Genomic DNA, 17392 nt, shown 5'->3' on the forward strand with positions numbered 1-17392 from the left:
GAGAGAAATACAAGTTAATATTTACATATCTCAGACGAAAACTCAGATCCTGTGTTTTATATGGTTAACATACTCACATCACTATCAGAAACATGTCTGATATATACAAGAAATACATCAAATGATAACCTGCTATTCAGTTTTCTTCCACAAGAAAGGACACAACGTTGCTCTGAAACAAAGTTTTAATGATTATTACTTCCTGTTTTCTATGTCGACACTGAGTTTAATAACATAGATGTGATCAGAGAGAAAGAGATATTAGACTCTAGTGGAAAGTGTTTATTTAATTCTCTGCCTGTCAGTGATAATGTCAGTTTCACAGAAAGAAAAGAAGGATGATGTGTGTCTGTGTTTGTCTCAGATGAGGACGAGTGTGTGTCCCTGCTGGGGGTTTGCGGTTCGGCTCGTTGTGAGAACGTGGAGGGATCCTTCATGTGTGAGTGTGACAGACGGGGAGAGGAGTTCGACGCCGCGACCAGGAAGTGTGTCAACACCGCACGACAAGGTACACACAGTTTTAACTCTGATGCTTCCTCCTGACTGTCAGAGACTAAACAATCTCTCTGTTTAGTCTTCGGAGGTTCCAGCTTGTCTTCAGGTTTGTCCTCGTCTTAACACTCAGAATATCTCCACTGCGCCGTCTTCATGTGAGAGTGATGTACGTTCACACTGACAGCGTCTCCGGGTGGTTTCAGCAGTGAAACACTTCAACAGCATCAAACGGCTGAATCTTCATCCTCTGTTCAGTCAGCAAACAACAAAACTGACCGACTGACGTCTGACAAAATCACCATGACTACAGGTTTATGACAACAATATTTAATCATCAGGAGAGACGACAGAGAGTTACTCTGCTGAGTGTCCGCCTGTTTGACCTCCGTCCAGTCTCCTCCTTTTCAGCTGCTCTCATTGACATAGTTCTCTGTCTCTGTCGTCAGCTCTGCTGTATGTTCAGTTTTACTGACGTCTAAAGTGATCTGAGACGATATAAAGTCCAGCCTGTAAACACTGCAACACAAAGCCAGCATTTTAAGATTTACGCGCTTGGAAAAGCTCAGTTTTGGGCAAGAAAATCACAATTTTAATCTGGACAGAGGACTGAAACAATGAGATAAGAAATAAAAACAAATTTCCCCGACTCTCAGATTTAAGTCGAGTCCAGAGAAACATTCATCAGATGAAAACAGACTCACACAGAGAAGAAAGAACAAGTAAAACAACTAAACTCATATTATTATAATAAAACTCATTCTCCTTTCTTCTTCCACAGCGGAGACAGCCCCCGTCTACCCCTCCTCCTCCTCTTCCTCCTCCTCTTCTCCCTCCTCCCACCCCGTCAGTGTGGTGGATTTGCCCTCCCTCCCGGCGGCGCGCCCCGGCGAGCTGAGGGAGTGTTACTACAACCTGGCGGATCGAGGAACCTGCAGCCTGCTGGCCACCAACACCAGCCAGCAGGAGTGCTGCTGCACGGTGGGGGAGGGCTGGGGACTGGGCTGCCAGTACCACACCTGCCCCCCCATCGACACCGGTGAGACACAACGCACAGGAAGTTCATTATTTATACCTCTATATTATTATACAAATGCAAAGTGACAGAAATTGTTGTGTTAAATTAATGAATTAATCAATTAATGGAGAAAATAATATACAGATGAACTGATAATGACAATAACTGTCACTTGCAGCCCTAGTTAATATATTCAGATTGATTCCTGTCTCATATCTGGACAATAAATATGAAGCTACGACCAGCATGCTAAGCTACGCTAACAGCCGGTTAGCGTAGCTTAGCATAAAGACTGCCTGGATCTGCACTACAAGCACCTATTGTTTGTTTACTAAGTGTAAAATAAAACTTTTTTATGGGAGTTACTGTATATTATTATTATCTCATGACTCTTAAGCAGTTGCCAGGCAACCAGCAGGCAGTTCCCGCCAATCTTCCCATCTAATCTAAGCAGGCAAAATCATTTTTTACCATTTTTATAGAATATTTGGTAATAATTGGTTGTGTCCAGCAGTTTATTAAGTGTTTCTTTGTCTTCTGAATGTTTCTGTGCAGCCGAGTTTCTGTCTCTGTGTCCCAGTGGGAAAGGATATGTTACTACAGCAGCAGGAGCCTTCAGCTACAGAGGTACACACACACACACACACACACACACACACACACACACACACATCAAAAAACATGCAGATATGACCGTCTGGCTTTAAAGGCTGATTCATATTTACAGAAAAGTCTAAAGTGACACATGCATGCTGTTAAATCAGGGGTCTGTAAGTTCAACTGAGTCTCCGTTCAGACAGGATGAACATCACGGGGGGGGTGGGGGGGGGGGGGGGGGGGGTAATTGAACTCATTTGAACCACGGGGGAAATGTCAGGATCTGGTCCGTATTAGACATGGACATGAAGCAGCAGGACGAAGCCAAACGTCTCTCCAGGGTGGCATCGGAGAGCTGAGGATGAGGCGAAGATACTTCGTGAGGTGAAGAAGAGTCGGGAATCCTTCTCGGAGTCATAACTCAGTCGGATCTGAACACACAGACGTGCTCAGATTTGTTTTTCCCTTTTGTGTAGAAAGAATCATCATCCGTCCATCTTGGATCGCTGTAATAAACTGTCTGCATGGATGTTTATAACAGACAGTTTGAGTCAGTTTTACCTTCATTTTCTCTTCAACATGAGCTTTTATTGAACCTGGATGTTTGTTGAACAGCTATAAAATGAGACCCACGTTAGTTGAATTTGTTTTAAAATATATAAACACCTGTATGTTGCCAGATGTGGACGAGTGTAAGCGTTTCCATCCAGAGGTGTGTAAGAACGGAGTGTGTGTCAACAACATCCCCGGATACAACTGCTACTGCCCCAGCGGATACGTTTACAACAGCAAGCTGCTGGAGTGTGTCGGTACGTACGAAATCCACATATATGCATATATATATATATATATATTCTGTTAGCATGATGTCATCAAGTGCATATTTTATGTTTTACAAGGTTCTCGTTTTAAAACAAGTCAGCTGTAAACATTAAAAAGTCAGCCGGAGTTTTAGCGTTTGCATTAGATTATACAAGCTAACTAGTAGAGTCAGTCGAGAAGCCCAGCAGTCAACTCATGTTTGTTTGTTTGTTTGTTTTTTAGCCACATCATCATTATACACAGTAAACTTTTAGTCTAGTCTCTAAATGACCTAAATACATAACTGTGATGGAAACAGACTGTTTGCTGCTCTCAGCTCTGCTGTTAAATACAGCGAAGTCGACTAAACTCTTGTTTAAACAGACGTGTACCAGCGTCTCTAGCGTCTCCTCCTCTACTGTCCATCAGCTGATTGGCTGTCAGCAGCTGTGGATGCAAGCTTTTAATTCCTCTGACTGTGAGGAAATCTGATGTTTTCAAATCACAGATGATGAACAACAGCTTTAAAACATGAGACTCAGCTCAGTAGCTGTTATATCAGTTTAGTGCAGCTGCTCTGTAGGTTCGCTGGTACTGTAACTGTGGTTTAAAAACCTTAAACCACAGTGAGGGGCCGTTACCGAGATATGTAATTGACGCGTCGTCATGCGGCGGCTCCATGTAGTAAATCAAACATCTGCGGACTTGTGCTTAAGATGTATTTAGCCTTTGCTATACACACACTTACACCAATAACGCATGAAAACAAACAAACAAAAAGGCGTAAAGATTAGCCTCTAAACGGCGGTCAGAAGACTGTGTGCTTCTCTCGGTAAGCAGCACACCTGAGGAGTAATCACCTCTTCTTCTACATACATACTTCTACATGCTGCTGTCCAATACGCCACCTACTGCGGCAACCAGGGAATGACCTTAACACACACATAGATACAAATGGCTCTAACAGTGGTAACTGGACAGAGACATGAAGTACATATATGTAACAAGATAAAGAAACAGAAATGAGACTAAAGGTCTCATCTTCCTCAGGTCAGTCAATGCATCAGTCTGAAGTGTCGACTGTGAATATCCCGAGTCAGAGAACAGTCCTCGTAGCTACAGCCGCCAGCGACATTCGTCCTGTCAGCCAAAATCAAAACTGCGTATGTGCCGTGCCAGAATGGAAAGGTTGACAGGCGTAGCAACGGTCGCTAAGGGGAGGCAGAGCTTCATGAACAGTTTCCTTTAATTAAACAGTAACTTAAACACCTGGCTGAAGATCAGTGTTTGCTGTCCTCTCTGGTTCAAAGTTTCAGCTCGTTTCACCGTTGACCACAGCCGGCATCACTGTAATGACACCCAGCAGTGATGTCACTGAGTCCCAGAGTGCATCACTGCAGCTTTAAAGCTATAATATGTAATTATTCCACATTAAAATGTCTAAAAACAACTAGACCTATGTTATATATGTTGTTGAGTTGTGTACTTACATTATCCCAAATGTTTCCAACAGTTTTCATCAAAGTAATTTAATCAAAGTAACGGACCGTTTCATTTGGTCGCCTGTCGATGGCGTCATACCTCCTCTACCAAAGAGTAAACACGCACCAGATGCATACGGCGGCGCTGTGTTTGTCCGCTACAATGGCGTCTACCAAAGAGTAACTTACACACATACAAGATAATACATCATCGTTGTGGTTGTTCCACACAAACTGTTATAAATGGACTTTTATTCAGTTTTAGGCCACATTTTCATGATAAATTTAGGTGGTTTTTAACTATATCTTTTAGCTGGAAGAAGGATTTTAGTCATTGGACGTCTGGATCGTAAGTTATCAGAGAAATAAACTGGACAAACGTTAGCAGCAGCTCGGCTAACAGCCCCTCCAGGAAGTCCGGTGGTCACCAAACATCGTCGGAGAAACATTGATTTTTTTTAGGTGAAACAGCTTTAATTAGTATTTTTAACGATTTTAATCTGTGTGTACGTTTGTTTCTGGAGAGGAGGAGACCTCTGCGGATAATTTGGCTCCCGGGAGAAACCGACCGAATGTCTGGATCTAAAGTTATAAGAGAAATAAACCAAACAAGTGTTAGCATTAGCTCGGCTAACTGTCTGTCTGTCTGTCTGTCTGTCTGTCAGATCATGACGAGTGTGAGGAGGAGAGTTGTGTAGGAGGAGTGTGCGTGAACACAGTCGGTTCGTATTACTGCAGCTGTCCGTCTCCTCTGGTGCTCGACGACACACAACGAAACTGTGTGAACTCCTCCCACCTGACTGCGGGTAAGACACCTGCCTTCGTCCTCGTCCTCTTCTTCTTGTCCTCTTCCTCCTCACCTCTTCCTCTCTCCTCTCTTCATCTTTACTTTCCCCTCTCCTCTGCTTTCTTTACTTCGGCTTTCACCTCCTTCCTCTTTCCCCTTATTTAGTGTCTTCTCTTCCCTCTCCCACCTCCTCTCTTCTGTCTCTTCCATCATTTTTCTTCCACTTTTCATCCTCTTCTTTTACAGAAATTTTATGTGGGGTTATGTAGTCCAAAAAAAAATCAGTTTTTTTACAGACTAAACAATTGAGATGTAATATGTGAGCGTTAGAGGTGTTGTTAGGTGGATTTTGTTACCTGTGGACAGAGCCAGGCTAGCTGTTTCCAGTCTGTATGCTAAGCTAAGAGAGACAAAACATTTATCTTGTAGTTTTATTATTATTATATTTATTTTAGTTTTGTTCTTCAGTCTTTCCTCTTTGTTCTGTCGGATCGACTGCGTTGTATAAATAAAGTTGATTCAGCTCCTTCAGCTATCATCATTTCTGTGGTTATTGATGGTCCTGTCCTCTCGCTGATCTGGAGATGCAGATGAGAACCAGTCTGTTTGCTGGCAGCACGTCACTGCGGACCTGATGTGTCAAAGTCCTCTGCTGGGAGCTCAGGTCACCTTCATGGACTGCTGCTGTCTGTACGGGGAGGGCTGGGGGATGGAGTGTGCGCTCTGTCCCTCCTCCGACTCCGGTAACAAAAAAAACAACTCGTACAGAATGACACACATGTCTCCTCATCATGTTATAGAAGAGATTTCACATGCTTTAATCTCAATAAATGTTCAAATGATCCAATATTTCAGCAAAAATCAAAGATTAGAGAAAAAGATTTTTGTATCAGAACTTTGTTTTTTCGTCTTTCCTCTCCCATTAATCATCTCACGACCCCTCAGATTTATCTGCTCACCCTTTGGAGGGCCTCAAACCCTAGGTTGGGAACCACTGGATGTCATATAGAATCATATATCAGTCACATTGATGTTTCACTGCAGAACCGCTACATTCACTGGTATTGGTACTTTTATTTAAATAAAGCATCTGAGTTCTTCTTCCACTAGTGTATTTATCAGAATCGTTTCTAAGAACGGTGCAGAAAGTTGACATTAGATTAAAAACACAGAGTAAGACAGAGACATAGCAGCAGAGACTGAGATGTTGCTGTTTCACAACACTTTCAGCCACAAAAGTACTGAAGAAACGATGACGACATGTTGCAGTTGGAGTATTAGACAATGGAAACATATGAAACACACAACATATTTATAGATTGAGATGAACACTTCTCTCCCTCTCTCTCTCTCTCTCTCTCTCTGTGTCTCTGCAGAGGACTATGCCAGCCTGTGCAGTTCGGTTCTTCCTCCTCTGTATTCGGAGAGTTTTCCAGACTCGACCGGATCAGAAACAGGACTGAGACCAGGAGGTGGACGAGGAGGAGGAGGTACAGACGAGATGATTTCACATTTATTTCTCCAGTTTATTTTATTTTAGCCTCAATAATCTAACTCTTCTCCCCTCCTCTTCCTCCTCCTCCTCAGGTCCTCCATACTTCTCTCCCTACAGTCCGGACTCCTTCCCTCCGGCTGTTCTTCCCGGCAGAGACTTCAGTCGTCCAGACTATGATGATTACTCTCCAGTGGGGGGCAGCAGGTCGGGCTTCAGAGGGAGGACACCCGCCACCTTCAGTGTGCCAGACGGAGGCTACGGCAGGTCGGATTACAGGTGAGGATGAACATCCTGCAGTGTCCCTGCTGATCATTATGGACCGAGCCCAAAAGGCAGAGGATATGTGTTTGTTTGTTTCTTTCTTTATTATTACGCCACTTAAACCCCAAATTTGACCCCTAAACATGCTCAAAAACTCACCAAATTTGGCAAGCACATCAGGTCTGGTGAAAAATTTGATAAAATGTAAAAATTAACCCCTAAAGTGCCAAAATGTGCTCTCTAGCGCCACCTATGTAACTAAAATGGCCGCTACGGCCCATAGGAATGTCGTAGAGGGATCAAACCAAAACTCAATTATTTGTTTCATCAAGACCTACAAATCATACACTGACACCCCTTACCTAAATCCAACAGGAAGCCCGCAATTAGCCTTTCAAAATAAGACCCAAACAAACGTTATCTCCTCCGAGGGCGTTAATGGTATCGGCTTCAAACTTTAATAGGTGACTTATGACACTGTGCTGAAAAAAAGCTGTTAAAAACTTTGTAATAACTTGAACGGTTTGGATTTAATAAGCCCTGAAAGTTGCAGTGCCACATCACAGCTTACAATGTAAACCAATGGAGAGGCAATCTATGGCCATGAGCTTTGTGTCAAACAGAGGCTTCTGATGTCTAAACTATAAGTCTGACCACTTTCAAACCTGTATCAATGGATTCGCCACGAAATTCCTACCAAAAAATATATGATTTTTAATGTAAGACTTGGCCAAAGTCATGGGATTTATGAGGATATTTCACAAGAAGCGTACTCTAAAATCCTCCTCTCCAACTGCTCCTGGTGATGTCACTCCCTCAGTGCTGTGAAACATTCCGCAATACACACTCATTATAAAATCACAGGAGGAGCAAGAAAAGACTTTAAAACTCACACTCTAATATCTCAAAAACAATAAAAGATAGAAAAAACATGTAAATTCAAGATTTGTAGGTCAAAGTCTCGTGACTCATTTAAAGTTCAAATGAAGTTTGTATCTAAAACTATGTGGAAGCAGTAAATGTTCAAAAAGATGTGGGTTCGCTCACACTCTCCATTCAAATATATGAGTATTTTTCTGTGTCCAGCTGCAGTTACTTATTGTCTCTACACACCTGACAATACACATGTCAATCAAACTTTGACCAGGTCATGTGGGTTAAAAGTCTTTACTTTTCTAAAAATAGACTTGATGAAAATTAGGAAATTAATTTGTTTGACACATAAACTCATCAAGAGTTTTCAATTTACTAATTGAAATTCAAGTGAATGGACCCAAAACGGCCGCTGTACACCAACAAGCTGAAAATATTTGAACTCTTACGCATGACTAAAACCTGCCAGAAAATTGTGAAACGTGTGTTGCAAGAGAGGATGCGTAGACAGTTTTTATTAAGTGTCTCTGCAAAGCTGCAACCTTATATTTTTCAGACTCAAACCAGCAATATGTTGTCTGTGTCTCAACCCTCCCCCTCCTCCCCCTGCTCTGTCTGTCCTACTGAAACTCTTAAAAAACAAATATAAAGTCTCATGTTTAAAAAGTCTCAGCAATGTTCCCTAAAACAGCTGGTCACTGTAGTTTTTAACAAACAAACAGGAGGAAACAGTGCATTTGTTGAGGACTATTTTCAGCGGCGGATGTATTTACATTTGGAGCTTTAGTGAGTATTTCTGGCAGCAGGATGGTTTGTATAAGACTGAGTCAAAATAAACTACAGTGTGTGTGTTGATGGTGATGAATAAACATGTCGCCCAGTGCAGCGGTGTGGCTCACTGATGTGTTTTTAATAGTTTTTGGACGACAACAGAGGAAGAAGATATATCAATAACAAACGCACATGAAGAAAAATATAGAATATCACCAGACGTTAAACTGATTTCGTCCGTTTTTGTGTTCGTCCATGTTCACAGCACCGGTTACTACTCTGAAGGAGAGTACAACCCCCCCGACGGCTCCCCACCCAGACCTCCGTCCTTCCACCTTCCCCCCGACCCCCGAGCCGAGAGGGCGTTCGGGGCCCGACCCCCTCCTCCATCCCGTTCTGATGGTCCTCCTCTCAGCCTGGCGCCGCTGCCCGGAGCTTCCTACGAGGAGCAGGAAGAGGAGGATGAGGAGCCGTGGAGGCCGGGTCCACCCTTCCCTCCCTTCTCTGAGAGTAGAGGAGCAGGAGGAGGAGGAGGAGGAGGAGCAGGAGCAGGAGGAGGAGGAGGAGCACCGAGGAGGGTGTACGAGAGTGAGTTGACTCATGTTTGGCAGGGCTGGTCCAAGCTGGTTTAAGGACAATTTCAAATATAAAAACAGCACAAAATCATGACTTAAATCTATGATTAAATTATAATAACAGCAGAAGTTCCTTCAGCCTTCAACCAACTTCCAGCGTCGGCCAATCAAATACATGCAGGTGCACAGTCCCGCTAGATAACTGGAACAGCAAGAACGTCTTAGTGGAACCAACTACTAGGGGTGTGCCCGAATACAAATACATTATTCGGCTGTTGTTCCCCTTCTCCTTTCCACAAAGTTAGGTTGTAAAAAATAGGCAATAAATGAAAAGTGCAAAGCAATAAACACCTTTGAAGTTCCTCCCTACACGTTACACGGTGTGCTGTCTCTGTGTCTGGATGTATAAATAGGTAGAGGTCTGTCTGCAATGAGTAAAGTTTTATCTCAGTAGTCGGCGCAGTCGTCTATGATCTGGGAGACTCCAGTTTGAGACCCGATGTGGGGACCTCCTTCATAAGGTAGTTTATTCATGAACACTTATTGTAACACTTTGATGCTCTAAAATGAAAAGTGTCATAAAAACAAAAACAGGATTTTTAAGCCTCTTGCGACTTTTATTCAAATACAAATACAAATAATTTTGCTGCCTCAACAAATACAGATACAAATACAAATACTGGGATCTCTGCACATCTCTACTAACTACACAGGGCTTTAACATGAAGAGGGTCCTCAAGTATGCTGAAATTAAAAGTTTGATTTTATCTGCAATTATGAATTTTTACATGATTAACCTCAAGTAAATGATTACTGGTGGATGATTCTGTGTATCCAACACGATATTGACTCTCTATGATCTGTAGGTCATTTCTGATAATTGTGCTGATGCTTAAGCAGAGAATCCAAGAAAACCTCTAGACAATAATGTATTTAAAAAAAATTAATTCAGGCTTCAGGCTAGAAAAAAGTAAGACAGTTGCGAAAAAGAAAGACAAAAAGTTGAATCCCAAACTCACAGTTTAATTAACGTCTGGAGTCATTTCAAAATCGTTTTTTCCTCAATCTCTCGTCTTTCAGGGCGTTATGAGTCCTACGCCGGCCTGAGCACAGCAGAGGATTGTGGGATACTGCACGGCTGTGAGAACGGCAGGTGTATTCGCGTTGCCGAGGGTTACACCTGTGACTGCTACCAAGGTTATGAACTGGACATGACCTCAATGACATGTATAGGTACGGACTACACTCACACCTCCACGTGTTCTGTCCAATCAGAGGAAGGGGTCAACTGATCAGACTTTTATGAATAATTTGGGGAATTATTCTTTATTATACTAAGTATCATCCTTAAGTACAATTTTAAGGTACTTGTACTTGAGTATTTCAATTTGATGCCACTTTATACTCTCACTCCTCTAATTAATTAAACCAGTGAATGATTCTTACTGTATCTGTTGTCCACAGGAGATTTATACTAAACTTAGCATAAAAAGTAAGGAAATTTGTGTTTGGTAGGTTATTTCTTTGTTGTAACAATGCTTCTCGGCAATAAATCTTAAAGGAACATGCATTTGTGGGATGAGCAGCAGAGATGAGTATGTGGGTTGCGCCCATGAAAAATATGCCAAATCTTCTCTGCCAATGCCAAACAGCTTATTCTGCCGTTGACTCTTTGCTGCGGGATGGCATCCCATTCTTCAACCAGCATTTGTCGGTTTGTGGGGGTTTATCAGAGACTACCTCCAGAATTTGGGAGTGGAGAGGATGGAATGGCCTTCAGCAGTCCTGACCTCAACCCCATTGAACACTTGTGGGATCAGCTTGGGCGTGCTGTTCGAGTGACCAACACAACCACGTTGGCTGACTTGCGACAAATGCTGGTTGAAGAATGGGATGCCATCCCACAGCAGTGTGTGACCAGGCTGGTGACCAGCATGAGGAGGAGGTGCCAGGCTGTTGTGGCTGTGTATGGTTCTTCCACACGCTACTGAGGCTCCTGTTTGTTAAATAAATAAATTGTTAAATTGTCTTGTTTCTTTAAACTTCAATCATCCAATCCACCAAACACCAAACAAGAGTCAATGGCAGAATAAGCTGTTTGGCATTGGCAGAGAAGATTTGGAAAATTTTTCATGGGCGCAACCCGCATTCTCAGCTCTGCTGCTCATCCCACAAATGCATGTTCCTTACAAATGTGGCACCATTTAAAAGGGAAATAAACAGGCTTTCAGATTTATTGCCAAGAAGCATTGTTACAACAAAGAAATAATCTACCAAACACAAATTTCCTTACTTTTTGTGCTAAGTTATATATATATATATATATACCACAGAGAGCAGTGTCATTACATACACTGTTCACTGTGTTTACTTTGATTAATCACATGTAAATGACACCAGGCTACATTAAAATAACTAAAATAACCTCAATATTCTGATAATTTATACTATAGACAATGGATTATTGCTTTTATTGTCATTATAAACCCAGTATTGACATAAAACAGTTTATTCGATTAATGACAAAGTAAATAAAAAAATCTAAATATATATCTGTGTGTGTGTTTGCAGATATAAACGAATGTGAGGATGGCGTCAGTGTGGAGTTCCCGTGTGTGAACGCTCGCTGTGTGAACACTGAAGGCTCTTTCCGCTGCGTCTGCAGGAGAGGATACATCATGTCCCGCAGGCCCAACCACTGTGTGGCTGCATAGACCAGACTGGACCGGACCGGACCAGTCTAAACTGGGCTTGAGAATCTAAGACTGGACTGGACGGCTAGACTATATCAGACTCTAAACTAGCTTGGGTTTTATTTCAGGACAAGATTTGATAAACTGGACTTGACCAGGCTAAGATATACTGGACTAAAATATTAAATAGATTGCGTTAAACTGGCCTAGCTTACACAACACTGGGCAAAGATTACACAAGTTCATGCTTGATTAAAGTCAAACTGAAATTTAAATTTAATTTTAATTCTCCATATTTTTTGTGCAAAGAAACAATATTTTTCAAAAGAGGATACAACATTTTTTGGACATTTTTATGGAAACAGTTTCTAAGCTTTAAGCCTTTTGGGGCTGTTCCCATGGTAACAGTTGACTGACATTTGTGGGTGTTGTTAGGAGATGCGCTGTTAATTCTGTAGTGTATTACTGACCGGGGCGTCATAATCCGATATCCTACGGATGTTGATATAAAATGTTTTTGTCCTCTTTTTCAACAAGCCCACGTAGCGATGGTTATATATCATCAGAGATTTAAGACAGCTGTCACTGTACAACATTAAGTTTCACAACATTTCATACGGAAAGTGAAAGCTTGTTAGCCAAGCTTGCTAACGTTAGCGCTGAATCTCACTCAGTGTTACTTTTCCTTCATGTTATTTCAAGGAGAAGTCCTGTAACCTCAATACATGACATGAATTAACATACAGAGTAACGAACAAAATAACGTACAAAGTAATGTACAAAATAACGTAAAAAGTAACGTACAGAGTCACAAAGTAACATACAGAGTAACATACAGAGTAATGTACAATATAACGTACAAAGTAACGTACAGAGCTTACCCTGTATATAAACATGGACGACATGTCTACTTCTTGCTGCTATGCAAAAGTGAAGCCAAAATATCTTCTTTCCGGGAGCGGCCATCTTGGTTGTGTGACATCATTTGGAGTCAGAGTTTGTGCAATGGAGGCAGCCGTCCCACCGCCTGACGGAGGTTTGAGAGCAGCTGTCACAACTGTCAATTATGACGCCACACCCCCTTTTTACATCATCATATAACTAATTAAAAACTTATCAGAAAAATGAGCACTTGAACAAACATCAACGTGATAATAACTACCTAAAATGACAGAAACCATCTTTAGGGAAAAATTTAATTGATGTGTACTTTGATTTTTTTAGTTTGGTTCATATCTCATCCGTTAACATGGAGGGGGCGGGACTGACCTATACTGCAGCCATCCCCCAGGCGGCAATCCAGATTTTTTTGCTTCACTTTTGGGGAGCTGTCATGACGTCCATATTTACATACAGTCAATGATACAGAGTCACCAAGTAACGTACGGAGTCACCAAGTAACGTACAGAGTCACCAAGTAACGTACAGAGTCACCAAGTAACGTACGGACTCACCAAGTAACGTACAGAGTCACCAAGTAACGTACAGAGTCAGCAAGTAACGTACGGAGTCACGGGACAGATGGGACTAAGGAACGACTAACAACTCCCACTTCGTCAGTCGAAACCAAAAATGGACGCTTCCTGGGAGCAAGCTAATATAGGGAGCGCTATCACTGCAGAAAAATACGTACGACTTAAATTTTTTTCTTTTTGGTAATTACAATTTTGATCAAATAAGTACAAAGTATACGTCAAACAGACACCAAGGATATATTTAATTTTATTTAATTAATTTTTATTATTTTATTTTAATTCTTAGCAAAAATTAATTTAAATTTTAAATTTCAGTTTGACTTTAAGCAACTCAACTAGACAGAACTAAATGAGTTTAGAATAACCTTCACCATGGAGGGTTCAACTCAACTATCTAATTATAAATGCATTTTTATTCAGGCCTTGCCCAAAGCCCTGGTTCCATATAGACTAACTTAAAGCTGAAGTGCAGGACTTTTGTCTCCCCCTTCTGGCAGTGAGAGTAATTACAAAAAACACTGTTGACACGTGCTAACGTCATTTCACCGCAGCCTTCTCCGTCGCTACTGTTGCAGCTGTGGATAAATTGTTTTGAGCATCACAGAACCCCTGCGAAATGACTGATTTCACTATCACATTTTGATCCGTTCTGTCCAATAACATTTGGAAAGTCTAGAAGAGCCGCATGATTAAAATTATTTTATCCCCATTTAAGTTAGCAGAAAGCTAACCGGAAGTTAGCCAGCCTAGTCAGCGGAAGTGTCTAGCCAGCGCAGGAATGTCAAACCCGACACCAGACTGAAACCTTCGGTATACTGTGAAATACAGAGAGATTTGTCTGGTGGTGATCGGCGTAATCAGCGTTGTGTGAATGTATCAGACGTTCATTTATGTGTAAAAGTTCTGCACTGCAGGTTTAACGATACAACAACTTTTGATTTAGTGTGAAGTTGATTCTGGGTCCAGTCTATATAGTGTTCATTGTAGCAGCAGTTCTTTGCCTTTTTCCATTTTAAAAAAAAACAGTAAAATTGAGTCCAGTGTGAGCAGCTACCGGTCGATCCTACACTGTGAGTGTAGGAGTCGTATGTTTTCGCTTTACACAAAGAGCAATTAAAATGTGGAGTTAGTTAACACAACGTACTAAGATAAATAAAATCACGTAGCGTCTGCCCAGTCCGAACAAGTCCAGCCATGTTTAGCCCAGTTGTTGTTGAAACCAGGCCAAGCCAGATGTAGACTCCAGGCTCACTCTGATTAGCCCCGTATTAGGAACCAGGTTGACCCCGCACTGGGAACCAAGCTGGACCCAAAGTTCATGTGTATGTTTTTACTTCCTAAAGACTCACAGCCATGACACTATCTGGATGTTTAGTATATTAAAGTCTGGTAGGTTATTTTCAGAAACGAGAGAGATGTGTGAAGTTGTGCAGTAGAAGAAGAAAGTCGTGTGTGTGTTGTTTTTTTGTTTTTTTTTAGGAAACTAACCAGGTTTCACTAGGTGACAGCAGAGAAGAGACGTTAACATTGTCTTATACTGTAGATCTCTGTCTAACCTCCTCTGAGGCTCGCTGAAGGAGCTCAGGTGTGTAAACAGTATTTGTATGATTTTTGGAAAAGATTACAATTATGATCGTAGTAATATCCACAACATAAAATATACCGGAATCTTAAAAAATACCAGGTTACTGTTAACACACCACCAATAAGATTTGAAGGATGTGCCATCTGAGATAGAGGAACATATTGTCTGACTTTAATAATGAATGAATTATATGACGTAAAAACAATTAAAATAACTTAACCAGCTTAAATTACAACCACATTCCACTTTTTGATATTAGCTTGAGCCTAAATACAGAGCCTTAAAATATAAATTTATTGTGCTAGCACGATAGCTGTTGAACAGAAACGTTATGCTAACGTTAATATTTTCAACGTTAGCTACCAAGCAGTAACTAATGTTATGAAACTATAATATGATGTTACAACTGTTGAAACTAATTTCCCACACTCCCAACGAGCATTTTTAATGAGCTAGCTTGAAACTAAGGTTAGTGTATTTGCTAGCTGTTAGCTCACTAGCTAACAAACATGCTAGGAAGCGTTAGCTTGGAACTGAAGGAGTTCTAGGAGTGCTAGAAAATAAAAATTTGCTCACAGAGGCATAAACACTGAGGCAATGAGTCCAAATTCCCCCAATTGATTTATTTAATTGTTTAATTATATATTTTGACAATTTTATCTCCCAAAATGATGGCGGTGAAAATGCTGTTTCAAAGCCTCCTCATCACTAGGATGTAATTCTGGTGGATAAATACAAATTCACTTTATTTGAAGTTAATTTAATAAGTTTTGCCTCACAACAGTCACATTTTAAATTATTTAGTCTAGAAACCATAATGTGTAATTACAGAATGTGAAGTCCTGTTCAAATTACTGAGACAACACTGAAGACATGACGTCAGTGGTAACTACGGCCCTGTTTTAATGACGACGAATGAATTAAGATTTACTGTGATTGACTTTTTAACGTTAAAAAAAATGTGAGAAATGATGGAAACAGTGTCATATTTCAGACCAATTACAGACTGCAACGTGGCTAGTTCAAGCAGCAAAACCCTATGAAGCTTCTTTTTGTCCGTTTTTGTTAAAATGAGGTGAAAGTCTGCTCTCTGTAGTATACAGAATATATTTATATACCCTGACAGACTCACAGATTGGATAAAAGTTTTATAATCAACACTGTGCATGGGAACAATTAATTAACAACACTATGATTTATCTTCACTAAATTCAAGAAAAATATGGTCAACTTCCTCTGTTTAATTAATACTTTTTGTTACTTTAAGTTGATTTTTTACAAATACTGAATGTGTTGATGAATTCCTGGCATGTCTGTATTTTTATATTTGTTGGCAGATTCAGCCATAAAAGCTTTTTTTTTTTTTTTTATTCTCTCCAGCACATAAATACAAACTTCAGTGCAGCTTCCACTCCTGAATGCACTGGAAGCTGCTTTCAGTCATATTGTGTATATAATATTTCACATTCTTTCACAATAATCCTTATTGTTGAAACTGTAAGAGAGTGTGTTTTGTTGTGTTTTTTTTTTTTATTATTATTTTAACTTTCTGATGTAGTTAACATGCTGAATGCAACGTGATGAACTTTTCCGTTTCCTCCTCAGCACCTGAAGTTTGATGTATAACATGCACTGTACCTGCCAGAGACCAGCTTCTGTGTTCACACAGAGATATTTTTGTAAATCGTTTCAATTTCAGTCTCTGGTGCTTTTTTTAAAATTGTTAATTTTTTTTTTTTTTAATTAATGATTCACATTTTTTGAATCATCATCATCATCATCATCATTGTTGTTTGTATGACAAGAAATGAAAATATATTTGCACACACTTTTATTGAAGCGATCTGTGTCGTGTTGGTTTTGTGTTTGTCTTTGTTAGCGTCCGGTCTGAAGGAGAAGCAGCGAACAGGTGATGTGAAGGTTGATGGTTCAAATCCCAACTTCAGCTGGTAAAGACACTGGTCAGGGAAGAAGTGAGACCTGCACAGAGGCAAGCCATACATACATATATATATATATATATAAATATATATAGCAGCAGCAGTGAAGTCCAGTCTGAACTCTGACAGGTCCTCCATCCTCCTTTTAGTTTCTATGGAGTGAGATTTGAAACTCCATAAGTTTCTGTTGAGTTCATTTGTTTAAAGGTCGTATTATTCCGTCATAGGAGGACTGTAATTATTGTTTTTAATCATCTATTGATTGTTCAGTGTATAAAATGTGGATCATTATTCCCTGAAGCTCAAGTGAACATGTTCAGATGATCAACAGTCACAAACACAAACATGTTGAGTTCACTATCATTAAAAACTGGAAAAACTAGCAAATATTCACACGTGAGAAGCTGCTGCCAGAGAATGACAATTAATCAGTTATTAAAATGGTTCCCAATTTATTTTCTCTCAATCAAATAATCAACTAATCGACCAATCATTGCAGGTCTGAGTGTAGTAAACTGTGAAAACTGTGCACCTGGTGAGTGATACAA

The 17392-nt window shown here is 40.6% G+C and overlaps 1 protein-coding gene and 1 long non-coding RNA gene across 7 annotated transcripts in view; one reads left to right on the forward strand and one right to left on the reverse strand.

Annotated features, from left to right (window-relative positions):
- LOC122984368 (latent-transforming growth factor beta-binding protein 2) overlaps window positions 1–12498 on the forward strand; it is a 101712-nt gene extending 89214 nt beyond the window's left edge. For 5 of the 6 annotated variants that reach the window (XM_044354756.1, XM_044354754.1, XM_044354755.1 and 2 more), the window contains 11 exons: window positions 365–508; window positions 1274–1531; window positions 2066–2137; window positions 2788–2916; window positions 5055–5195; window positions 5761–5919; window positions 6553–6666; window positions 6764–6947; window positions 8842–9164; window positions 10232–10384; window positions 11723–12498. In XM_044354756.1, coding sequence (XP_044210691.1) covers window positions 365–508; window positions 1274–1531; window positions 2066–2137; window positions 2788–2916; window positions 5055–5195; window positions 5761–5919; window positions 6553–6666; window positions 6764–6947; window positions 8842–9164; window positions 10232–10384; window positions 11723–11865 — 1820 coding nt within the window. In that variant the 3' untranslated portion in view covers window positions 11866–12498. The remainder of the gene's footprint in view (window positions 1–364; window positions 509–1273; window positions 1532–2065; window positions 2138–2787; window positions 2917–5054; window positions 5196–5760; window positions 5920–6552; window positions 6667–6763; window positions 6948–8841; window positions 9165–10231; window positions 10385–11722) is intronic. The other variant, XM_044354757.1, reaches the window with a different exon arrangement.
- On the reverse strand, window positions 12195–13334 carry LOC122984371. The gene is made up of 2 exons (XR_006403872.1): window positions 13295–13334; window positions 12195–12720 (listed from the first exon to the last, which is right to left on the reverse strand). It is a non-coding gene; the product is annotated as an uncharacterized LOC122984371 (long non-coding RNA).
- Between the last annotated feature and the right edge of the window lie 4058 nt (window positions 13335–17392).

This window comes from Thunnus albacares, chromosome 6, assembly GCF_914725855.1.
Source record: "Thunnus albacares chromosome 6, fThuAlb1.1, whole genome shotgun sequence".
NCBI lineage: Eukaryota > Metazoa > Chordata > Actinopteri > Scombriformes > Scombridae > Thunnus > Thunnus albacares.